At 43.9% G+C, this 27,303-nt stretch overlaps 1 protein-coding gene across 1 annotated transcript in view; it reads right to left on the bottom strand.

Moving 5' to 3' along the window:
- Positions 1-27,303, bottom strand: part of inpp4b (inositol polyphosphate-4-phosphatase type II B) — a gene marked incomplete at its 5' end in the record, with an annotated part of 822,779 nt that overhangs the window by 536,982 nt on the left and 258,494 nt on the right. Inside the window, one exon of the mRNA XM_084318315.1 lies at positions 2,609-2,688. Within this exon, the coding sequence (XP_084174441.1) occupies positions 2,609-2,688 (80 nt within the window). The remainder of the gene's footprint in view (positions 1-2,608; positions 2,689-27,303) is intronic.

The following is a 27,303-nucleotide window of genomic DNA, read 5'->3' as shown; positions in this document are numbered from 1 at the left end:
ACGCCTGGGTGGTTGGTTCTCTGGTGTGTTGCTGCAGTGTCAACTCTCGGGTTCACCGGTTGAGGGTGCCCCTGCATGTTCATGACGTCTGCCAATCGTGTCAGCCTTCTCTGTGGAGGCTTGGTTATGCGACAACGCCAGCATACGCCCCTTCCGCCGGAGCGGCTGTGTTCAGCTGTCCTTTCTGGCGCCTGTCTCGTCCGCAGTCTCCAGGCTAGGGTTAACAGCCTGTTGCCTGGTCTTTTTTCCCGATGCACTGCCTGCTTCCGTTGGTTGCCTGCTCTTGTGTGTTTACGGCCATGCTGTCTGCCTGTTGCAGGGCCAGTGTGCCAGACGGTGTACTATTGGGGAGGACAGGGCCCGCTCGGCTGAGGGGTCTTTTGTCCGAATACGCTGGCGATGTGGGGGGCGGGGTCACTAAGTGCCCACCTGGTGGGGTCTTGATGCTGGCATCATGGACTTCTCCGGGCCCCCATTCCAGGGAGTCCAGTCCTTTTGGTGGGTCTGGGTCTTCCTTCGCGCTCCGCTGCTACGGCCTTGCCACGGGGTTGGGTTTGCCCTTGATCCCGTGATTCTGGGGGCAGTAACGAAGTTGTTTCCCTCCGTTCGTTCCCGGGTGGCATGCGGGTTGTGCGTGTGTGTAGTCGTGGGGTCAAGCCACGGTCTGCTCACCCTGTGCGTTGAGTTGCTTGAGTGCCTCTTCGCACGGTCGGGTCCGTCGCCCTCCCGGTAAACCTCTAATAGGGGGGGTGCCCTCCATTAGGGGGGGTCGGGGGGGCTCGGCCCTCCCTGTTCTGTTGGTTGTGGGGGGCCTTCAGCGGGGTGTATTTGTCGGCCAGTGGCTCCGCTTGGCCTCCCTTTGTGCAGAGTGATGCCAAGCAGAGCCCCTAATGATACAGAAAGTTCTGTTAATTAGGGGTGACGCTTGGCATCCGACGGCCGCTGCAGCCCTTGACCTCACCTTGTGGTGAAAGCTTGGGAAGGAGGAGAGCAGGTGACCACACACCTGCTTATGAAGGTAAGCTGATGAGGGGTGTGGTCAGACTAATACTGGTATTAAAGGTACATTTGTGGAATTTATTCAGTGCGCGTGCACGTACGCGAGAGAGTGCAGAGTGATGCCAAGCGTCACCCCTAATTAACAGAACTTGGTTATAGTCATAACCTAACGTTGTGTGTTCATGCAGACACATAATAGCAATTTCATTACGAATTGAAAATGGGGGACCCTGATGTAAACAAGTCGAAAGTCTTTCTCTGGTCTGCATCCCCTTAACAATTGTGTGTATTGAGCTGTACTGTATTGTACCCATTCTGCAATCTGTTAATTAAAGTTAATTAAACTATCTTCCATTAGTTGGATGTATGGCCTCTGCAAGGTTGTGTGCAGCCATTTGTTTTTGTAACATCTGCTACATCTGTCCCACGCGTTCTTTGCAGCTCACAGTTGTTAGTTCTGCCCCTCTTGACTGTGACAAAAAGGTTTTGAACAAACTTAATGTCATAGCTTGTATTTGATGATATTCTTCTTTGTTATTTACTTGAATGGTTTGATCATTGATTGATGGAGTAATATGGGGTTCTGATAAACTAAAATTATTTGTTAAAATAACATAAGCTAACATATATTTTTACATCTATGCAAATGCATATGCAATATGTATAACTTGAATAAGTAATAAATACAGAAACAACATGTTTAACAATATGTAAATGAGTAGCTACATTTATTTTACATTACATTAACATTTATACGGTCTTTATATACTGTACGGCCATAATGCTGATGTGGCCCTCTGTGAAAATGAGTTGGACACCCCTGTTGAAGTCGAAGGACTAAGGTAATAATAATAATAATAATAATAATAATAATAATAATAATAATAATAATAATAATAATAATAATAATAATAATAATAATAATAATAATAATAATAATAATAATAATAATAATAATTAATTACATTTATATAGCGCTTTTCTAGACAATCAAAGCACTCCCCACAATGTAGGGTGAAAATGGCCTCCTTCAACACCACTGGTAGCACCCAACTTTGGGCTACGCAGGCTCAATGGCTGCCATACACTGGCACCAGGCACACATCACACTACACAATGGCTGAACGGCTCAGTAGACAGGGATGTGTTGTGTTGTGTTAGTATTGAGTATTGATATTAGCATTGAATCCCAGTACAAAGAGTGCATTCTTTACCAATTTGATTCCCAGCATTGGTAGGTGGAGGTGCAACAGCGCTGCAGCAGAACAGCAAACACTCAGTAGAAAGTTGGACTTCTAACCGGTGTGCACAAGTAATGTGTCGGGACCCGACAGAAACAGGACACAGCAGGACCCATTTTGGGTCCAAAGCCAGACAATAATGTCACAGACAATATGTCGGATGAAAACCATTTATCTGCAAAAAGTTAACTTTTCAGGAATTCAGAATTCAGATTGACATCCATATATTTTTTAAGTCATACATTGGATTTTCAATCTTTGCATAGGTCCTAGGGTGATGAAACCGGCTCACATGATAGAGAACCATGTAAACATTAATTCCCAGTAAGTGGTTTCCATCCGACAACAATGGAGGAGGCAGTGCTCACCTTAGACTTAGGCTCAGAGTCTCGTCTTTAGCCTTCAGCAGGTCGCCCACTGAGAATGTAGCGCTGCCCAGGAAACTGCTCTGTAGAGAGAACATGACAATAGCATTGTTAGTAGGGATGCACGATAATTATCGGGCCGATATCAGCAATTATGACGTCATCCCGATAAACCCGATAACGTTATTGATAGCTCCGATAATATATAATAAATGTTTTGGTTAAAAGAAATCCGGTGTGGGTGGATTTGGATGAAGGGCGCTTGTTTTTATTATAGCCTCCTCCCGTTTTGCCAGTACTGTGTGGTTTAGGAACAGGGAGTTTTTCACAAATCCAGCGCTCCCTTTCTTGGCTGTGACGTAGTCACGTTACATTCGGAGGCAGACAGTCGATCTGCCAATTACGTCCCACCGCTTGCACCCACCTCTTCTTCTTACCACCAATCAGAAGCTCTCGTTCGTTTATTTACCTCCGGATTGTCGGCCATTATTCTACTCGGAGCTCAGGCTAATAACGTTAGCTCCCCGCCAGCCACATTGACAAGTACCAGCGCTTATACATTACTGGCAAATGTCTTGTTGCACTTGTGGCAACGAGCGTTGTCAGCATCGACTTTAGTAAAATAGACCCAGACTTTTGAACGTTTCGTTCTGTCCGCCATGATGAGAGCAGAGCTGTCTGTACTCGGCAGCACCCGTGTGTGTGTGTGTGTGAGTGAGTGTGTGTGTGAGCACAGCCCGCTCCTCGCGCAGGCAGAGACACCGAGGCAGGAGAGATATAGAAAACGGCCAACAAGATTAGTTTGCGACGTTTAAGTTCCTCAAAAAAAAACTCCATAATTTCTCGAGTACCGATAGCAGTACCGATGACGTCGGAGCTTATAAATACTAAAAAAAAATAAAAAGAATTGATAAAAAAATATATATATATACATTTAAAATTTATAAAAAAATTATAATACAATAAATATCGGTTATCGATATCGGTTATCGGCTTGAGGAGCATAAAGTTATCGGTATCAGTGTCAAAAAATCAATATCGTGCATCCCTAATTGTTAGTGGGGCTGTTAAAGGGGCACTTCACTGAAAAACAAATCTTGTGACGAGAATATTCTCATATACCAGACCGTAGAAAATAACAGCCAGTCAATTTAAGGGCCCGGCTACATTGATCCATCACTGAACTGTGAGACATGTGACGGAACATATGACTGAATACGTTGAATTAGAGCCTAATGTAACCATGCGTTTGCAGTCTGAGTCACATCAGAAGTTCCGAAAGTGAATCAATGTCTTGGCCTTAACCCTTCATTTCAGTGGCACATACAGCTGTCCAGTATGAATCCATCAGACTGAGAACTATATAAGTTTTAAAGATACAGTAAGATTTCCATTATTTAAAATGATGACCATGTAGACTCAACCACTGAATTACATGCTTATTCCATGGAATTGTGTGTGTGGTTGAGTGAACATGGTCCTCACTCACTTCAAATAATCAACATCTTAGTCAAGTTCAAGTTCAAATTTGCTTTTATTTGTCACGTATAAAGTACATGTACATTACAGTGAAATGCTTGGTTCTGTATGAGCCCCTGAGAATGTGCTTCATACAGTACAAAAAAGTAAGTAAAAGAGGAATAAGTCCCAACACTATACAATATACAATATACAAACTAAAGTACAACCTAAGTACAATGAAGTAAAAATGCATACAATGAGATAAAAAAAAGAAAAAGGCAAGATGCAAAATGTTCTTTGGTAGTTCTTTGTCTGAAGGGTTCAGTTGTTCCTTTTCTACACAATAGAAAAGGATGCATTACTAGGATATTACTCAGCGTTTCTGTGTCCTTTGGGTCAACCCCTTTTGATTATTTACCAACCAGAGACAGGTAAGCGTTGGGACACAATACGTCTTCATTGTCACTGCTTGACCTTGCTCCTAGAACCCACCTCACCCCTGCCCACTTTGACAACCTAGGATGGCTTAGAGTAGACGACAGAGTACAGCAATTATGCCACATCAATGTGGAACGCCCTACCCAAAGCTGTAAAGGAATGTGAATCACTACCCACTTTCAAAAACACTCTCAAAAAACACCTAGGGGAGACTGCAATTCGAAACTGGCCCCTGTAAATGTCCTAACACAACCCCATCCAATGTACAGTAAATTACCAAGTATGGTCTTGTCAATATTCCAATGTACAGTTTTGCTTGTACAGTTGTACAGTGTCCCCCACCCACCCCTCCTACCCAACCTCCCCCCCCCACCCACCCAACCACCTCCAATGTACAGTCCCCCCACCCCCCCCTCCCCCACCTACCCAACCTCCTCCAATGTACAGTTTCTACGTCAAATGTGTATACTCTCTTTTCTGGACTCTTTTTGTATCACAAACAGTACTGTATTTGCAAATCTGGTATGTCATAAATGTATAGATGTAGCAGTACTGTCTATCTGTATGTCATGTATGTCATATATGTTATGATGAATTGAAAATGGGGGACCCTGATGTAAACAAGACAAAAGTCTTTCTCTGGTCTGCATCCCCTTAACAATTGTATGTATTGAGCTGTACTGTACTGTACCCATTCTGCAATCTGTTAATAAAGTTTTCAATCAATCAAAACCAGAGACAACTCTCAAGAAACCATTTGTGCTGTGAAATCAGTCGATATCTGTGTGTGTGACTATCTTACTATAAGGTCTGAACACATAAGAGGCTCTCTCTCATTTACCTTTACTCTCTATTTGTATATATATTTATTTAATGTCTATTTTTATCACACTCAAATATCTGCCTTATAGTATGCTCTCTCTCTATTTCTCTCTCATTTCATACACAAGGTCTGGACACCCCCACCCGCCCTAGGGTAAAAAGATTAACTAATAGATATCACAATGAAACTTCCCCAGTTGATTACTTATATTAAGACAAGACTTTTTTGTATTACAAGTTTTCTGAAATTGTATGTTTAAATATGCAAATGAGGCATGATCTACTTAAATATGCACTAATTTGCATATAATTCCAGGACAGAAATCTGAACATTGGATAAAGCCATTTTCTAAATTATAGTTTCATTTTGTTGACATATTAGAGCCAAAGGTTATTACAGAGGGGATTTTGGATATCTCTTTTTATCACTTTTTATGGTAAAATTCCATATTTCGCCATGTTTTTAGGAATAAAATGTGATATAAATCAGGGTATGAATGCGATATCAACAAACCCTTCTGTAAATACCTTCAGAACATAGATATGAATAGAACTGGAAGGTTTGGTGTATGTGAGTGCTACTGAAGTGGAGATTTCTGGCTCAGAGTATGAGGAAAAACTCTTAAAACTCATTTTTGGGAAAACGCCTTCAAAGTTCTGTATTGTAAAATGCCATACTTTTTTTTTAAACAGATATTTACAAACACAATACCTAATCAAACCATTAGTAATAGACAAGCTAAACACATGCCTGATAACTGAATAATAATAATAATGATGTTATTGAACTGAACAGAACTACACACACGCTACAAACAGTGTAGTACAGTGTAGTACCCCCTAATAGGCAAAAAATATTTGAATAGATATCACTATGAAACGTTCCCAATTTGTTATGTACATATAAACTAAGAAAAAATATATTGCAAGTTTTCTGAAATTTATGTTTATATATGCAAATGAGGCACTTCCCCATTAAATATGTGCACATTTATGGATGCAATAAGGCAAAATGATGTAAAATAAACAACTAAATGTGTGTTATTGATGTTTTATTGTCACTAGTTTCATAGAAGACATGTTTAGGAAGCAAAATATAACAAAATCTCAAAATCAACCAAAAAAGTATATTCGACTATTCACCTGCAGTGTCTCGCCTTAAGGGAACTCGCCAGGTTTGGGAAGATTGTATCACCCTTAAAGAAGATGTCTTCAGGGTTTAAAGCACCTGAATTACAGCATGTGGTTTCTCACAGAAGGCAGACGTTCATTATTATGAACAAACGTGAGGACGAGTTGTGTACACAGAGTACACAAGAGAGTACATGGTCGGAGATGTGCGCTGATGATGATGAGGAATATGAGAGCGATGAATCTGCAGCTACAGACAATGAGTGCTATTCATTGGAGGCAATGAAAATGTTTTTACAGACGACAAAAAACAGGAAGGGGGTAGAGTTAGCACATTTCTTTCCAGATAAGGAGTTTTTTTATTTTGTCAGCAAGGAAAAATATGAGGTTTCAAGGAGATGGTCGTTTTGCTGAAACAGAGATATACAGGATGAGAAAAATTTTACAGAAGGTACAGCGGGACCTCAGTAAGGTGGAGGACGGAGTGGAATCAGTGTAGTTTTGTTGTTTTTTGGTTTTTTAGTTTACCTTTTTATTTCTAAATGAGAAGTGTTTTTAGAGTGGATTTTTTTTGTTTATTATATGGGGCAAGGGACATGGAGAGAGTTTTTTTTGCTCCCTGACCTCACTGATTTTCTTACCTCAGGTCCCAGGTTTAGGTATGTCTTTTTGTCGTGTCAGTGAGGCACTGCTGGGCATCGCCCAGGAAGCAGGTTATGATTTTTTACAAATTGACGGGACTGGTGTGTTGTCACTTAGGGCTGGACATTTCAAGGTGTCCCGCTACCGGGGCCAGGAGGCTGAGACATTTTTGATCATCTCGTATACTCTTATACATTTGTGGAACTATGTAAAGACTGGGATTATGGAGGATTTTCATTTTCTGGAGGGCGGGTCGGGACACAAGGTTGAGGTCCAGTTTCTGTGGGATGAAACCATGTCCAGCAGAGACAGGAGCGGAGCGTATCGTTTCATGCCCGATGGGAAGGCCACGCCATACTCCTTCAGCAAACCTGTCATCAGAGTCACCAGGAGGGATGTTTTCTCTGCCGTCATTTTATGTTACCGGCACCTTTACCTTGTTCAAGGGTTGGAAGGTATGACTGTGGGGCTCAACACGTTCTACGCCGAACTAAACGGTTTCCAGATTCAGCCTCGGAGGATGATGGCCAAGCTGCCTTTGCTGGTTAATTTCTACCCTATGTTCGGAATGGGTTTCATCAGGGACTTGAGCTCTCGAATCAGTCTGCTCAATGGGAAGTCGCTGGGGGCTGCCAGTTTCCGCACAGGGGAGCGGGAGGTGATGTTGGAGCGGCGTCTGAACCAGGAAGAAAAAGGAGGCCTCGGCCAGGGTGGCACGGGTAACAAACTGTCTAATAAGGATGTCGGTCCAGAGTGCATCTCGGTCCCCCTGCTCTGTTTTCAGCCTCTGACATCATCGATGCCATGTGATATACAACTGGTGAACGGTAGGAGCATACATGATAAGGCTGAAGGAGGAAGGTCAGCTGATGAGGCGGCCCTGTTTATCCTCGGGAAAGGCTTTGACTGGAGTCTGTCGAACACACACAAAGGCCTGATGTGTTGTACCACACGGGGAAAGGTGAAGCTAGAGACGCTCTTCTCAGAACTACAGTTTCTACAGTGCCTCTCCGGTGTCTCTCTCTCTGATGCACCCAGAACTTTAGATCACTTAGAGTTTTTTTTTTCCATGGGGGAAAATTCAAATGACAATTTTGTTTCAGTTTCAGCATCGTTGTCCGTAATTGATTTTTTTAGTTTTTTTTTTTTTGTGTTTGTTTGTTTTGTTTTTTTGTTTTGTTGGTTTTTTTGTTGTTTTTTTGTAGAGTATTTTAATTGTTGAATGGTTTATTGCATCATTTGTAGTTTTAGTAAAAAATAAAGTTTTTTATAAAATCTAAAAAATCTAAATCTCTCTCTCTCTCTCTCTCTCTCTGTCCATTTCTCCATCCTTTTAATTCTCTCCACCTCCCCTGCCCCTCCCTGTCTCTATATATTGTTCTGTATCGTTAGTGGCTTAGCTTGGCATCGCTACTGCACTATCTCGCGTACGTGCACGCGTACTGAATAAACCACAAATGTACCTCTAATACCAGTATTAGTCTGACCACACCCCTCATCAGCTTACCTTCATAAGCAGGTGTGTGGTCACCTGCTCTCCTCCTTCTCGCTTTCACCACAAGGAAGAGGTGCCTCGGTAGATCCCCACACTTGACACCATGATGGAAGAAATTGGATTAGGAACAGCTTGGGAAACAAGGATACGTTGACATCATATCTTTATTTTCTCTCTCACTATTTTCGAGAAAATACGGCGATATTGTCTTCGTACTGGAGTGTCTAGAAGATGATGATCATTCTACAAACCCTCCACCGGTTTTCGTATTGGGAGCACGCCGCTGCATGCTTCTCAACTGCAGTTCCTTGCTGTGTTTGTTGGGGTGAAACCTGTCAGGCCACAGCTGAACTGTCGGACATGCCGCTGTTGTGAGGAGCGGTGCGTTCCAGGTTGGGTGAGTAGTGTTTGCTGGCGGGCTCCACTTGTCTGTTAGTGCTATGGGGGCTACTTGACAAAGTTTATGGAAACCGGCCCCAGGCTAGGGTCCTTTGTTTAGCCGTCTAGGCGACAGAAGGCCTTGGTCTGGCGACCATTATAGTTTTAACTAGTGGGCCGCGACCATTGACACTGGTGATCCCTGTGTGTTCTGGACGAGTGGATTCTCTCTGTCACCGTGTTAAGACCCCATCTTTCATATCCAAATGAGAGTATTCCTTCACGAGGGGATATGTGCATGTAATGTGCGATAGCGGCAGATTCATGTTCAAAGTCAGCTATACAGGCCAGTTGGTACTGTGCTGATTCCGCCGGACGTGTTAATGTCACCGTTGTGAAGCGGTGTTGACGTCTTGTTTTCTCTTTTCTCTTAAAAAGTGAGGAGGGTTCAGAACGGCGGCCTGTCTGGGTGAGTGTTATGTCATTGTTTACATGTTCATAGCTTACGGTTAGCCGGTCGGTGGCCTGGCGCGGGGTAGCTTGGCTTCTCGCGCGCCGCCGGGAGCTCGCTCCTGATCGCGTGCGTCGTAGATCGGCGTCTCGCGAGCGGAAGCAATAGCACCCGAACGGTTGGAGCAGCCGTTAGCTTGATGCTATTCTGTTGAACGTGCTTTGATTTTTAACATGTTTTACACTCTTGACCACGACGTCATCCTTGACAGGGGATGTTCGTCGACCCTGCCTGAGCCTAGACGGGGATTGCGTCAACAAAGAGGACTGTAGCGACTGGTGGAGCGGCGACGCTGCCCGGATCGAACAACACGGGACGGCTGTGTTCTACGGTGGCTTGTGACTGCACTTCGCTGATCTGCGTTCCGGGCAGGTACGGGGTTGGCCAGACCTCATAACACGTCTTCTGGTTTTACCTTGCTAAATGTATTGTGAATAACGGTGTTTTTTCCCAAAACGTGTGTTGTTGCAATGCATTTGAGATACGTTGCGGGTTGTGTGTGAGCTGTTTTTGTCACTGGCAGTTAGCTTCTCCGTGCAGGTCGTGATGTATTGATCTGGTTGTTGTGTGAGAAACATCATGGTGTTTATGTGTACCGTGTACTCACTACTAAGGCAACTAACCTATGAAGCTATGCTTGGTGACGAGTGAGTAAAAGAATGTTCTTTCTCAGACTGTAATGACAATGAACAGTGAGTTCACACATTAACAGGTTTTCCTGTTTTAACTGGCCGTATTGAGGGTAAAATAGGAGGATTGTGTTTCCCCCCCCGGTTCCCTGGGGACTTTATCACCTCCTATCAGACATGTTGTGCATTAATTGTGTCTTTTGTGTGGTAGGGATACGATGTAACTCTCAGCTTGATTGCTGAGGTTGTGCTAAATCTGCTGGAGAAACTTATTTCCTAAAGGGAAATTGGTTTGGTTGCTGTCATGTGTGCTTAGCAAGGCCTGTGGTCGATACTAATCAAGAATGATGTATTCTCTCATTGTGAAAAAAACGGCGTTCCTCTGTTGAGTGTTTTTGCCATTTTTTGTAGGTGATGATGGGTTGTGTGTGTCATGTGACCTACAACTGGGTTGTACTGGCCACAGAAGCACATGTGTATGTTGGACCGGGGTTCTTAGAGCCCTCTCTATTCTGTGTTTTTCCTTAGTAAAAATCAGATAGCAGGTTAGCTCGTGCGCTGTGTGGAGCTGTGAAACGCTTCATAGAGCTGACTATGACTGTGTCATATTCTCTTTTTGTCGTTACGTCGTATCATGGGTGTGGGGTCGTAAAGGGGTGAACTGGTAACCTTTCCTCTCCCCATTGTTCTGTCGGTCAGGGGTACACCCCCTGTCCTTCAAGGTTCCCGTCACGTGGCGGTTCGGCACGTTACGGGGGGGGGGGGGGGGGGGGGGGGGAGGGAGTTCCTGGTCCCACGGCCTGGTATATTGGGCGTGTGCACCGCAGGAATTCCCCCGCCATAGAGTACGTCACCGTGCGCGTCTCTGTTGGTAGGACTTCCGTGTGCTGTTCAGGTCCATGTGATGGATCTGTTTTCAGGGGGGGTGGTCAGGGCTCCTCCTCACCAAGCGCCTACTCAGGCCTTCTGTGAGTTCGGACTCCTTCTTCCATGTGAGGAAGCCTCCATCAGAGTACAGAGCCTTCCTCCTCAGATTGTCAAAGTGAGTGGACCCTCTAGAAGGGTCCTTTTCTATTGTATGTATATTCGATTCAATTCGTTTATTGAGTGTGTATGGGTTCGGTGCCTCTTCCCCGGAGGCCCTAAAACCAGTTTTTTACATGGCTCAAGGTGCAATATATTCTTTTCAATCTGTACAGCTCGCGTGGGAAGTCTCTCTGGGGATCCCCGTCTCTTTCCTATGGGAGGGTGGTGGGATGTAAAAATGTGAAATTTTTTTACCCCGGCTGTGTAGACTGGGATACATACTGTTGATGCTTCCTTCTTTCTATTCCAGAAGTGTTGGAGTTAGGGAGTGTCACACCCCTCTTGTCGTTCCCCTGGGCGCCTTGGGGATTCAATGACAGGTCTAAATAGCCTGTTCATTGATGGGGGTGTGTCCCGACGCACGTATAGTGCTAGCTCGCTGTAAACAGGCGATTGACTGGCACGCCTTAGTTGCTTGTGGTTGAAACAGCGTTTTTATAAAGCAACTGAGATGGGGGTTTTTCCTCTTCCGGCGACCACATCCCATGACCTGGGTGGGTTGTCGACGGATTCTCGTTCATGTCTGGGGGATGATGACGGGATGGATCTGAACATATGTAGTGGGGTCTCACGCCCTTGGGGTGGGCCACCAGGCACGGTTCGTCCCGACGTCTGGGTGGCGCCTTCTTTTCATGTTAAGATCAACACGCATATCTGCCCTTCTCCTGGAGTAGGCATGTCGGCGTGGTTAGGGCACGGGACTGGTTCTGGTCACGCTGGTCCAGATCAGTTGAACCCGTTGTCCGCCGGGGATGCAGATCTGCTGTTCTGGTACCCTGAGGGACTTGGGCTTTTTTCAGGGGGAAAAATGCCAGGTCGGTCTGGGTGTCACAGGGTTAAGCGCTATGGAGACCCTGGTTGGGTATGTTTTTACTCAGCACTGTCGTCATGGCTTACAGCCATGCCATTCTGTACGCGCTCGATCTCGTCGGATCTCGGCCGCTACACAGGTTGGTCCTGGTTAGTACTTGGTTGGGAGACCGCCGGGGAATACCAGGTACGGTGTGCTTAGGGGCTGGTTCTCCATTATTTTTCGCTCCTCTCTCACGCATGGCGAAGAGGGGCCTGTGGGGGTGGTTTTTTGACCTCCTCTGGTGACCCTGTGCTTCCCGTACCGCCAGGCCCGGTCCGAAGTGATGTTTGCGACCCGTAGGCCTGGGTTAACCCTTTTTGGAAACTGAAACACTTGTACTGCGGTATAGCCGGTGTATACCCGCAGGTGTGTTTTGGAGTTTTTTCTTGAGGGGTTATAGGAACAACCACCGCATTGGGTAACAACCGAGGTGTTGATTCCCTGGTGTGTTGGAGCAGTGTCAACTCCCGGGTTCACCGTTTGAGGGTGCCCCTGCACGTTCATGACGTCTGCCAATCGTGTCAGCCTTCTCTGCCTCGACCCTCTGGGTGGGGTTGTTAAATGGAGGCTTGGTCATGCAACACCGCCAGCTTACGCTCCTTCCGCCGGGGCGGCTGTGTTCAGCTGTCCCCTCTGGCGCCTGTCTCGTCCGCAGTCTCCAGGCTAGGGTTAACAGCCTGTTGCCTGGTTTTTCCCCGGTGCGCTGCCTGCATCCGTTGGTTAACCTTTTTTGTGTGCTTACGGCCATGCTGACTGCCTATTCTGCAGGGTCAGTGTGCCAGGCGGTGTACTATTGGGGGGACGGGGCCCGCTCTGGTTACGGCCATACCGACCTGAACACGCCCGGTCTCGTCCGATCTCGGAAGCTGGGCAGGTTCTGGCCTGGTTGGTTCCGCCTGGGAATACCAGGTGCAGTAACTGAGGGGCCTTTGTCCGAATACGCTGGCGATGTGGGGGGCGGGGCACTACGTGCCCACCTGGTGGGGTCTTGATGCTGGCATCATGGACTTCTCCGGGCCCCCATTCCAGGGAGTCCAGTCCTTTTGGTGGGTCTGGGTCTTCCTTCGTGCTCCGCTGCTACGGCCTTGCCACGGGGTTGGGTTTGCCCTTGACCCCGTGATTCTGGGGGCAGTAACGAGGTTGTTCCTCCGTTCGTTCCCGGGTGGCATGCGGGTTGTGCGTGTGTGTAGTCGTGGGGTCAAGCCACGGTCTGCTCACCCTGTGCGTTGAGTTGCTTGAGTGCCTCTTCGCACGGTCGGGTCCGTCGCCCTCCCGTGACGTCCTAATAGGGGGGCTACCCTCCATTAGGGGGGGTCGGGGGGGCTCGGCCCTCCTGTTCTGATGGTTTTGGGGGGCTGTCAGCGGGGTTTATTTGTCAGCCAAGTGGCTCCGCTTGGCCTCCTTGTGCAGTAGCGATGCCAAGCTAAGCCACTAACGATACAGAACGTTAGGTTATGACTATAACCAAGTTCTGTTAGTTAGGGGCGATGCTTGGCATCGGACGCCGCTGCAGCCCTTGTCCTCACCTTGTGGTGAAAGCTTGGGAAGGAGGAGAGCAGGTGACCACACACCTGCTTATGAAGGTAAGCTGATGAGGGGTGTGGTCAGACTAATACTGGTATTAGAGGTACATTTGTGGTTTATTCAGTACGCGTGCACGTACGCGAGATAGTGCAGTAGCGATGCCAAGCATCGCCCCTAACTAACAGAACTTGGTTATAGTCATAACCTAAGGTTCTCCCTTTCATCCTCGTTCACACACAACGGACCTAATTTATGACTGAAATACAGAGATTCTATCAAATTCACTTTCCAATTAGAATGTGATTCCAGTGAGTCCTCCAACAGTCGTCTTTGCATCTTTTGTGTTCAAGTTAATTAGGACAATTAGTATTTTATCAATCCATACAGAGATGGACGTATTGAAATGAGGCCCAGTGTCTAGGCAGAATAGGCCCCTCTCTCCCTCATCTCACTTCTGCATCCTCTCACACCCTCTATCTCTCTCTCTCCTCTCTCTCTCTCTCCCCTTCTTTCTCTGTCTCTATTTTTCTTTTTATCTGTACATCTCTATCATGTTCTCTCTCTGTCTATCCTCTTAATTTGTTCCTCTCCCCTCTTACACTATTTCTCCCTCTTTCTGTCCCCTCTTTCTTTCTGTCGTTCTGTCGTTCTGTCGTTCTTTCTTTCTTTCTTTCTTTCTTTCTTTCTTTCTTTCTTTCTTTCTTTCTTTCTTTCTTTCTTTCTTTCTTTCCTTTCTTTCTCTTTCTTCTCTCTCTCTTCTATCTATCTCCTCCACCTGTCTCCCCTCCTCTCGCTCTCTCCCTCTCTCTCTGTCTCTTTCTCCCCCTCTATCTATCTCCCACTCTCTCTCTATCCCTCTCTCTGTCTCGCTCTATCTCAATTCAATTCAATTCAAATGGCTTTATTGGCATGACGTACTTCTACATGTTGCCAAAGCAATATTAAACATAAACATGGATTACAAACAGATATAAGTACATACAAAATATCATCATAAAATAAAACATCAAATATTACGGCGTAAACATGTCAGGTGACTGTCACTCACTGTCCCTCAGTTTATGGCAGGTAGCACATAGGCTGCTGCAAGCTCACATCTTGTTGAGTCCTCCCCTAGTAGCACTGGTCGTTTTTCTGTATCTGGTAGTGCAAGAAAACCTTTTGTTATTAATTCAAATTTTTTAAAATGCGTTTCCCTAATATATTTATATTTTTCACATTTGGTGAGGAAGTGCATCTCAGTTTCAGGCTCACTCAGTCTGTATTTTGACAAGGTTCTTTTTAGTTGTTGATCAGTCACCATGCTCAAATAGTCTGCTATGTGTATTGTCGATTTAGAGCCAGATAGCACTGCATTTTGCTCTGTGCTTTTGTTTGTGTTTTCCAATAGGTGATGTAGTTTTGTTTTAGCTGTGTAGTAATTTGATTTATTCTGATTGGTGATGTGTTCTGTTCCTGAGGCGTGTTAAGAGAGCAGGTTTGTGGACTCAGCCTCAGGACCAGCTGGGTAAGGGGTTCATGATGCTCATCAGCTCGTGGCACTGCAGGGCTTGATAATGGTACGAGAGGGGGTCACTTCGTTTTAGGTGTGTCCAAAAGTTAATTGCTCTTTTTTGTATTTATTTTTTAGTATTAGTGGGTAACAGCCTAATCTTACAGAACTCTGCATGCAGGGTCTCAATGGGGTGTTTGTCCCATTGAGTAAAGTCTTGTTTTCTGTCTCTCTATATATCTCTATCCCTCTACCTCTCTATCTCTATCTCTCCCCCCCCCTCTCTCCTAGTGTGCTGACAACATGTGCATGCTCCAGGGTGTTATGTGTATGGGGGGGGGGGGGTGTCAGCAGCAGTATATCTGGGTCATGGTGAGTGAGGTACAGAGCCAGCCCATCAATAACCAAGATAGATGATCTCTCTCTCTCTCTCTCTCTCTCTCTCTCTCTCTCTCTCTCTCTCTCTCTCTCTCTCTCTCTCTCTCTCTCTCTCTCTCTCTCTCTCTCTCTCTCTCTCTCTCTCGCTCTCTCTCTCTCTTTCTCTCTCTCTCTTTCTCTCTCTCTCTCTCTCTCTCTCTCTCTCTCTCTCTCTCTCTCTCTCTCTCTCTCTCTCTCTCTCAATTCAATTCAAATGGGCTTTATTGACATGGGACACATATGTTTACATTGTGTGTGTGTGTGTGTGTGTGTGTGTGTGTGTGTGTGTGTGTGTGTGTGTGTGTGTGTGTGTGTGTGTGTGTGTGTGTGTGTGTGTGTGTGTGTGTGTGTGTGTGTGTGTGTGTGTGTGTGTGTGTGTGTCCATTTCAGGAGGGAACAACACTGGACAAGTAAGGAATGGTATGTCTTTTGTCCCTGTGTCAACAAGAGCCTTTTTATACATTTGTGACTATTTTATTAGTCATCACTAAACAGTTGCTGTGCCTTGGCTATTGTGCCATGACATACTGTAACTTATGAAAGACTGACATATTTGAACTTCTAGCTCCTGCTACTATATATATATACACACAGTCTTGATAAATTGCATACAAGGTTTTTTGAATATTTTGATCGTCTTCTTTTTAGAATTCGCTGGCAATCATCACCACCCCCAAGGCTATCAAGGTGAGTTAACTAACACATTCTCAAATCATGTTTTGTTTTTACCACCAGACATGCGCTAGGTATATGGAGCTAGGTACACTTGCTACTGTATATGGTGCTCATTGATAACTACTTTGATGGTGCTTATATTCCTTATTTTGTTAATTTTGTCGCTCTTTCTCTAGGAATGCCAATGTATAACTCCAGCCCCTACCACACTGCCATCAGAGCGAGCAAGGAATGGTATGCATTTCTCATCTTAAATGTTGTTTTTTGGGCAAAATTCCATAATTCATGTTCAATGTAAACAACAATGTGTGTCCTTTCTCTTTCTATTAGACTTCGATGCCAACTACGCACATGGCCTGGGTAAAGATGCCTATATTCCACTTTACCCCCCGCCTCCCCATACACAATGACCTAATGTGCAATGCTGATGCCATGTTGTTGATTTCTTCAGTTTCAGCTCCTGAAACACCACAGGGAAGATTCCATGGAGGAGAGCCCAGTCAGAATGTTACAAGGCAAGTATCATTTTCTGATCAACTTCTTAACCTTACTGATGCATTGAGAAACATGTCCCTTGTAATTTTTAAAGTCTTTGTCACTGTTTTTTTTTCATGTAATTTGTCATGGTGTTTAGGAGGTCAAGGAGGAATGGCCTTTTCTCTTCTCTCAGACGGGGCTTTTCTCCCACTTTGGCCTCCTGACAGACACCGATGCCCTTCAAAACATACATGATGCCATGGGTCAGAGAGGACAGACCATCCTGCAGTTCTGCCAGAAACTGGACAACCCGAAGATCAGGGAAGTTCTGGCCAGATATGATCCAGAGGCTTCGGAGAAGGCTGCCTGCATCCTCCTGCTCCTTATGGTGTAGTTCAAGGAGCCTATGGAGAAACTGCTGCTCGAAGTTGATGTAAGTTTAATTTATTTAAATATTAAAATATTTGAAATGGTAAACGAGTGATTACATTAGGGGCGACTGAAGCTCAGTTGGTAGAACTGGTCGTTCATCGACCGTAGGGTTGGTGGTTCAAATCCTGGCTCTGACTGTCCGCATGTCAGAAGTGTCCTTGAGCAAGACACTTAACCCCCAAGTTGCTCCAAATGGGCCGAGCTGATGTGTGGTGAGCTGTAGTGCGTGGATTAGCTTATCTTCATCCTTTCATAATGTTAAATCTATGCTATTGTGTGTTACTTTGTTGCAGACCTGTGCCACTGCTGCTGATGTGAATACTGCAGCACTCCCAAGCACCCCCTGCTTGATAATTCAAGGTAATGTTCAGGGATGAGCTTATGTGTTCCTTTGCATCGAGGGGGAAAATCTCAAACACATGATCAATGTCATCAGTAAGACTTATCATGCAAAGACTATCTGGCTATTAAGTCCATGCCTTTCTACAGAGGCCATAAAGTAAATTAAATGCTTTGAGTATGAAGCCTGGAACCAACTATGTGAATTGGGACCACACCATCACTTGATGTTGCTCTGCTATCTTGTTAAGAAATTGACTTAATGGTTTAATTCACATTATAGTATGGCTTCAAAATTCAGATAAGTAAATCTTATGTTAGAGGTACCATGAGGCACTCTGCTAGGCTAAAAAAAAACTTTTATTGTGAGGATGATCCAACAAGTTTGAACTAGTAGCAGTCTTCATCAGGGTGTGGTGTGGGAAAAGACACAGGTGAGCACCTTGATAAATGCTGAATCTATTTAAAACTGAAACGTATCTTTGCTTATTAAGAGGTGCTTCTTGGGCATCAAGAAAGAAAGGCTCCAAGGCAAAGAAGCGAAGCTCCATCAACCCTCAAGTGACCACCCTTCTTCGTAAGCTCATACTTTGAATGGTCTGCATAGCCAATTGTCCTTCTCCTGTCGTCCCCTCACGTGACCACCATTCTTCGTAAGTAAGCTCATAGACTTTGAATAGTCTGCATAGACAATTGTCCTTCTCCTGTCCCCTCACGTGACCACCCTTCTTCGGAAGCTCATAGACTTTCAATGGTCTGCATAGACAATTGTCCTTATCCTGTCGTCCCTGCACCTCTTTTGTTCTTTTGAGTGCGTGCACGAAAAGTTTATTCATTAGTTCCTTTTTCACCATTTTCGGGTAAGACCTGAAAGTACTAGTTTCATGGCGACAGTGGCTCGGGAGGTAGAGCAGTGTCGATGTGTCCTTGAGCAAGACACTTAACCCCTACTTGCTCCCGATGAGCAGGTTGGCACCTTGCATGTGTGAATGGGTAAAATGTGCACAAATTGTAAAAAAAAATTAAAAATGTAAAGCAGCATTTTACTTACGAATATGATAATTTTGTCTTTTGACAATAAAATCCCATAATTAACTCTTAAGAACTGGCGAAACGCTCGTTGTACAAGGTGCATCAGTCTGCTAAAGCCGTTTTGAGCAGTGTTGACCAGCAGTTTATAAAAAAATATTTTAAATGTTTATTAGCAACGCCGAGCTTTCAAACCATTGCGTTTCTCTGTCCGAAACACTCGTGCAACTGTGAGTACCTTTGAAATTTCTCTGCGATACTTGTACAACGAGCGTTTCGCAGAGGACCAGCTCTTCAGAGTTAATATGGGATTTTCCTATGGAATGTGAAATGTAAAATGTGCACAAATTGTAAAAAGAATTAAATAAACAGCCATTTACCATTTTAAGAATATAATTATTTTGACAATAAATATGCCATGATGGCTTACCTCATTTGTGCATTTGGAGTGTTGTTTTTAATGTACAATAGCATACGTGCATTTTTGTAGTCCAGCTCCAGTATACTTCCTGGCAGAAGCTCACACTTTGGTTTAATCTAGTACTAAAAATCAACAAAAAATACATACCAAACACTAACAAACATTCAGCACAGACAATGGTGATGCTGCTATCTTAAAAAAGTATTTTTTAAAGCTCTAGGGCTAGGAGAAAAACATCCGGGGCTAAAGCCCTGGAAGCCCAGGGCTAACAACGCCACTGATCGACAATGACTGGAGACTCATGTCTCATGTTTTACACAGAGTAGGGCAAGGAGTAGGGTAACCCCGGTTCCTTGTACAATTCACTGCATTAGATCTCTGAGAATCTATTTCATATCCAAGCAAAACTGGTATTGTAACTGAAATATCCCTAACTGAATCAATATTGAATCTAATAAAATAAAATCAGAAATGTAATCAAATGTAAATCTAAATCGAATCAGGAAATCAGTGGCAATACATGGGTGAAATACTGATATCATTCTAGTTATCTGTCTTAAAGCGGTATTTCCTCCTATGAATTTGCTTCTTCTCTTCCTTTTCATTGTTTCAAGTTATTTGGCTACATTCTTACTTCTTATCTGGTTTCCTGCACCCCCGCTCTCTCTATCTCTCTCACCCTCTCTCTCTCTCTCTCTTTCTCTCTCACCCTCTCCCTCTTTCTCTCTCACCCTTTCTCTCTCTGTCACACTTACTCACTCACTCACTCATTCACTCACTCACTCACTCACTCACTCACTCACTCACTCACTCACTCACTCACTCACTCACTCACTCACTCACTCACTCACTCACTCACTCAAACATACCACAAGCCCTGCATTCTCTCACTTTCTTCCTCTCTTTATTTAGCTCTCTCTCTCTTTCTCTTAGTCTTGTATCAGATAAAAAGGGCATCCTGTCTGCTGACCTTTTCTCTCCATCATTTCCTCCCTCAGTCTTTTCCTGCCACATCACATAGCAACACACTTGCGCGTACACACACTCGCACATAGACACACACACACACTAAAGAGATAGAGAGAGAGGGAGATGAGAGAGAGAGAGAGAGAGAGAGAGAGAGAGAGAGAGAGAGAGAGAGAGAGAGAGAGAGAGAGAGAGAGAGAGAGAGAGAGAGAGAGAGAGAGAGAGAGAGAGAGTGAGTAAAAAAGGGACTGAGGTGGGTAAACAGTATGTCGTAGTCTATGTATTTACTGTTAATTGTATTATATCTTTTAGAAAAGCCTCAATGGACTAGTGTTGAAAAACTAGCACTTGTGCTATAAGCACGCAAAACAACGCATCTGGTCTGTCCACTGTGGCTGGTCCAATTTAGCTGTTGTGTCTATTTTAAATAAACGTTTGCATTCATTCATTCATTCATGTAAAAGCCCCGCTCACAATGAGGGCCTGAGACTCACACAGCAACATGATGTCCTTGTGCATTAATCAGAGCACATGACCCAAGTGTGTACGGTTTCATGCACTCCAAGTGCACTTATTCAACATTGACATGATGTTATCATAGCCACAAGGTGTCACTTGCCTTTCGGTGACCCTATTGATTGCGATGAATGCGTTGCTCTCTGATGGAAGTTCATTAATTTCAAATGATAGAATATGTTGCTGATTCATCATTGCCAATACATTGCATTGCTGTCCAGTCTGTACAAGCCATGAAATAAACGCTAAAGCTAGAGGTGCAATTTCCTTGGCCGATTTCGAATTCCAATTTTTTTTTTTAAGTCTGACCTGCCACTTTTCTAACTTTTCTTTCATGGAAAATTGTATTATGTTCATAATAAAACATTGACTATAAAATTACCTTTACATTTTCTCCTAATCTGCACCAGGTTACAGGACCTTCTCTCACTCAAACAAATACAAAAGAGCATGGAGAGACACAGCAGCTGACAGACACACAAGTGGGAGGGAGAGAGACACTGAGTTGTCACTAAACCTTTCTTCTCCACTTCTGCTCATACTGTAGCTGCCTATTTCGGCCTTACAGATTGTGTCTTCTTCCACGCCGTTAATAATGTAGTATTAGATTTGACCTGCACAGAATCGGATATACTGGGACTGCTGAGCCTGTTACTGATCGTTGCCAAACAAGCCCCCCCCTGTCCCTCATTGACTGGCTGGCTGATTGATCAGTGCACCTCTAGCTAAACCTCCACACTGTGGAGTAGGTTTCAGCATTTATTTCAGGGATTGACTGGAGAGTGGTCCCATTGACTTTGTATTTGTTTTGTGGCTATAGTACTGTAGTATGGCGAGGGGTCCAAAACACTGAACTATCGCGATAGGATTACTGGGATTATTCATTTTCGAGTACCTTCTGACTAAGGTAAGGTGTATTCTAGGTCTATTTTACCGAACCTAAAAGATGCTTTTGGTAACGATGCAGCTTCGTAAGAAACGACCCCCCCCATTGATGATTTTGTGAAGAAACATCTATAGTATATAGCTTTGATTTGGAAATAATATAGGTTTCAGGCAAGCAACCCGAACGATTTGTGCATATGCATATAACACGTCATATCTCGCAATCTAGAAAAAGACTGGATTATTTGAAAAGGGGCGATGTTTAGTGTGGAATAGCGCACAAACTAAAGTATGTAGAAATTAACTGGTGTGTCAGTGTTGGACTATAAACAGTGCCTGTCAAACTGGTTGTGTCAGTGTTGGACTATAAACAGTGCCTGTCAAATGAGCCATACTATTGTCTCCATAGCTATAATACAGACACACGATGGATCCGCAAACATTGTGAAAATGGTCAATAACGCGTGCGCCATTGAGTAAAGATGGGAAAACAGCGTGGCAGTCAATGAGTTAACAGGTGCCCCCAAAAGTGGCAATTTTCATTAATTGAACTTGAGGACTGCATACTTTTTTCGCAAACCAAATACTATACTTTATAGGTTAGTCACCTTACTAAAAAATGCTTCAAATATTTGCATGAATAGAACAATTAGATTGGACATTTGATTATGTCATCATGCAGCACAAGCACAATACAACAAAAATAAATAAAGAAACCCATTATTATTTATTTATCCCAAATTAACATTCTGACGGCCTGTCTGCCCCTGTGCACATCGCTATACATTAACAGTCGTCTATTATAATCACATTTAACATTTTAAGCATTTTACAAGCAAACAAAATTCGTTAGATTGGTCATTTGAAAACAGTCTCAAATGGCCAAAACATGTCTGGAGATTATAGCTTGCTAACGTTACTACTTAAACTTTTTTTCAGGCGCCTATAGTCGGAAAATACAAATAATTAATACCCTTGTGTCATCATCACATACCGCAATATACTGAGCACACATTAGGAACAAACACATAATTCAAATGTAACGTTAGCGCCCACCACATCAAGTACGTCTACACAACATATAAGAGTTGTAGGTCGGAAATGATGGAATAGATTTACCAACAAAAAAGGTGTTTAGCCTGCTCATACCTTAAAAGCGTGGGGCAGCACGAATAACTTGGCTCTGCTAATGTATCGTGCTTCGATTCAAAAGACGGCAACACGCGCAGTCAAGTCTCACTCGTGTGATGCTTCCTCTACATACTATGTCAATACCTGCCAGGGTACTCCTGGGTCCTAGTGCCCCCCCTCGTTACACTATGTTATGCACATGTATTTTATATGTTAATACAATTGCATTTATCTAATTCTGTCACTGTTTGATGTTACAAAGAAGGGTGTATCTGAAAGCTGTCTACAACATTTGTAACAGGTGATGAAAAAGTAAACAAACCATTGACCATGCATCAGAGATACAAAACAACCTTTGTGCAGAGAGTGGACATGGGTTATTTTGGTGGGTGGTGGATTCTCACCTTTCTTTTCTCTCAATGCGGCACGTCCCCTGGACGGTAAAGCACCATTGGGTCATCAGCATGAATGAATACAGCATCCACATGAGGTTATTTACCAATAGCAAGGTTGTAGCTCACATTTTAATGAATCAGAGATGCAGGATGTGTACATAATTACATCACTGTTATTATTATAATTATTATTATTATAGTAGTAGTAGTAGTAGTAGTAGTAGTAGTAGTAGTAGTAGTAGTAGTAGTAGTAGTAGTAGTATTAGTAGTAGTAGTAGTATAGTAGTAGTAGTAGTTGTAGTAATATTCATTTTATTTTACTTGACTTTTTCCCTTTTCCCAAGAAACCCCAAGGGGCCCCTAGAGGCCCTAAGCACAGAGCTTAATTTACTTAAAGGACCAGGTGGCTCTGTCATAGTCGATCCCCCGTAGATCCTTATCATTGGGCGCAAGAGGCCCATGAGAAGCCATTACATACATGGAACACCATTATATGGCCATTACTTGCTCTCCATCACAGAATATCTGGGTAAAATGGCCTCAGAAAGCTATCCTTGTGCCACTTTCTTTATGGGCCCTCACGACTAAGTAATGAAGCTCTGGAGACCCACTTCTTACGCAAGATCAAAGAGGGGCCACGAGAGAGCGATGGGAGGAAGAGGAGGAACAGAGCAAGAAAAAGGGAAAGAGACAAATGACGCTCCTCCTGGATTGCAGAGGATTGATTATGATGGCCCCACACTGTTCCCTTGCTCTGTACGTTCTCCCCACTCTCGTTTTCTATCTATCTTTTTCTCTCTCTCTCTTTCTCTCTCTCTCTTTCTCCCTCTCTCTCTCGCTCTTGCTCATTCTCTTGTCTGTTCCCTTTGCTGATGCAATCGAGTTGGAGAGGGTAAAGGAGAAACTTTTGATCTATCTTCTCCTTTGCAATCTCGCAAAGGTGACAGGTGTTTGCAGGTGACACATTTGATGTGTTTAAAGGGGGGACATTTTGTCCTTTTCAAAGTTAATATAGGTCTTTGAGGTACCCTAAACATGTCCTTTAGGTTTTCTGCTGAAGAAAACCCAACTCGGATTATGCATGCCATCAGCATTAATTATTATTATTATTATTAATATTATTATTATTATTATTATTATTATTATTATTATTATTATTATTATATTATTATTATTAATTATACCCCTCTGTTTGAGTCAAGTTCTGCTTGTGCGCCATCTAGCAGTGCATGGTGCATGAGCCTGTTGTATGAAATTCAGATCAAACTTTCAGACTAAACGTTGCAGATCAAATATGACTCAAGATCCAGCAATAGCATAGCAATCTTACCATTCAAAATGTTGTCAGAAACATGTTTTAGTTTCAACTTAGAAAAGAGAAGATTTCCAAGCAGGCCGTAATCTTGTACATGCTCATTTTATCAAGATCTCATCACACGCACATACGACTAACTAACTATGGTGATTGTGGCTGAAATTCTGATCTGTGGCTGATTTCAAGAGGGAGGGGTGACAGCTGAACTGCAGAAAAGACAATCACTTACAATCACTTATGCATACAAAAGATAAATGCTATGGGAAAAGATGAACATGTATGATGGGCACTGTTTCTCTCTCACACACACACACACACACACACACACACACACACACACACACACACACACACACACACACACACACACACACACACACACACACACACACACACACACACACACACACACACACACACACACACACACACACACACACACACACACACACACACACACACACACACACACACACACACACACACACACACACACACACACACACACACACACACACACACACACACACACACACACACACACACACACACACACACACACACACACACACACACTCAAACTCAAACTCACAATTACATACATATGCATGTGTATTGTAAATTCACAAATTCAAGCTTCACGGAACAGACAGCATGACAGGTAATGGTTACGAGATGATGTTATGAGGCTAATTACACTTGTATACAGGGAGGCACCAGCTTGAGTCCGTCATGGCCCATATTGGCTGGCTCACCTGAGGGTAGTGCCCAAGGTCGTTGAGGCCCATGCTGGCTGACTCACCCTGAGGGTAGTGCCCAAGGTCATTGAGGCCCATGTAGCGCTCGCATTCCGAGAGGGTGGTGTCAACCCGTTGTTGTGGAACGGGGTGGTTGTTGAGACCTAGGTTGAGCTGACCCCCCAACTTCCCACCTGCCCACCAATTTAAAAGAGTAGGTTACAACTAAGATTTTAGGGAGGAGAATGGGGTGGTTGTGGGATGCAAGATTACGGCTGCAATACTGACAGCTGTCAAAAAAACTGCTTAGAAAGCATGAGGAGGAATATCATTGGATGATGGGAGACAGGTAAGACAATATGTTTGGCTGTTAGACATGAATCAACACAAGCTGATAGGAGGCTTGACCCGAGGGAGGGGGTGTTTAAGAAGTAATTTGAATATTCCAGCTCTTCCCCACCAAAATTACGTAATATAATTAAAATATGCACTCTTTCAGACACACAGAGATACAGACACAAAACAAACTCTCCCTCTCAACTCATAATCATAAACGAAAGATCAATCACTTAGGATGACATGGACATGAAATATTTGCACTTTTCAGACCCACTCACACATACACACATACAAAACAAATTATCTCACTCCCTCTACTCATAATCATAAACAAAAGATCAATCACTTAGGAAGACATTGACATGAAAAATGTCCACATTTTCACACACACACACACACACACACACACACACACACACACACACACACACACACACACACACACACACACTCACAGAACTGCCAAGGTTGTCTGCGGAGGTTTGAAGGCCACTGTGTCTGCCCATCAGAGCAGTGGTAAATGGTCCGATTCAAGACGTACATCTATTGATTTCCTCCATGCCCTGGGTGACAGCACAATGACAGACACACATGCACACACATGCACACACACACACACACACACACACACACACACACACACACACACACACACACACACACACACACACACACACACACACACACACACACACACACACACACACACACACACACACACACACACACACACACACACACACACACACACACACACACACACACACACACACACACACACACACACACTCAAATACAAACACAAATACAAACATGCACAAACACACAGACACACATAAATGCATAGACATGTGTATGCATGCACACAGGTGTCACACACAAACACACACACACACACACATAAGCTATGACAGATAGGAAACTCTCTCTCACACACACACAGACACACACACAGGCACGTGCACACATAGAGGCCAAGGGGTGCCTGAGCACCTGCCTTTTTGAGCCTCATCAAAAAGTGCCCTTTTTGAAAAAAAAATATATATATATATATTTTTTTTTACCGTTACGCATATAGACTGCCCTTCCAACTGAAAAATGTCAGGATATAATCAAAATATTAGGTAAAGAGAGAGATGCCCCATATTCCATTGCAGTTTGCACGGCCTCCTCAGCGTGCCTCTCCGCGGACCTATATATTTTATGCATAGCGTGGGTGGTGATGATGATGATGATAGAAACCGCTGTTGAATGCTGGTATTACACTCATTGAGGGACACGAAGAAGTCAAGTCCGATGGGATTTGGGAATCTCAAATACAAATCGGGATTGGAATAAAAAATGCATTTATATTAAACAATACAGAATATACAGCACTTCTTGGGGTCTGTAGGGTAAGCACTTATTCCCTCCCCCCTGAACATTTATGGAGATGTGTGGGCCTTTTAAGTCAGTGATAAAAGTGTCTTTCAAGGATAAGTGAGCTCCTGCACTGATTATTTATTATAGTTCAATATTCAATATTTGATCACCAAAAACCCCCAAAAAGCATAAAAAGGGGGCTCCCCGCCCGGAAAGGGCCCTTGAAAATCGCCCACGCGCGCTACGTGTGCTCGGTTTATATATACACACAAGTGTAGTGCCCTTTTCAGCCTTTGAGCACCTGCCCCTCTAAAGTCCTGTGCACGTCCCTGCACACACACACACACATACACGCACAGATAGACGCACACACAGCACACATTTCCTGAGGAGGGCGGACCCTCATTGACATGCTACAGTGACTAATGACATTTGATATAAATGGCAGCAGTGACATTGTTCCCACCCTCAGCAAACACACACACACACACACACACACACACACACACACACACACACACACACACACACACACACACACACACACACACACACACACACACACACACACACACCTGACCCAACATATTATATTAGTGAGGTCATATCTACATGAAAACGCTGCTCTCATGCTACTAATGCTGCTTCAGATATTGCCCTGATTAAGTCAAGAGAGATGAGATGTAGTTGAAGCTGCATGTGCAGTGCCGGCCACACGCTCATACACACATGCAAAACCCATGTACCAGAATAAATTATGCATACAGTATAAAGTATAAAAAAAAATAGAAAAAAAGCCA

The sequence above is a fragment of the Notolepis coatsorum genome, assembly GCF_963971535.1.
Source record: "Notolepis coatsorum genome assembly, chromosome: 7".
In the NCBI taxonomy this organism is placed as follows: Eukaryota; Metazoa; Chordata; class Actinopteri; order Aulopiformes; family Paralepididae; genus Notolepis; species Notolepis coatsorum.
The sequence above is the reverse complement of the archived record's forward strand: the minus strand, read 5'-3'. Positions and strand labels throughout refer to the sequence as shown.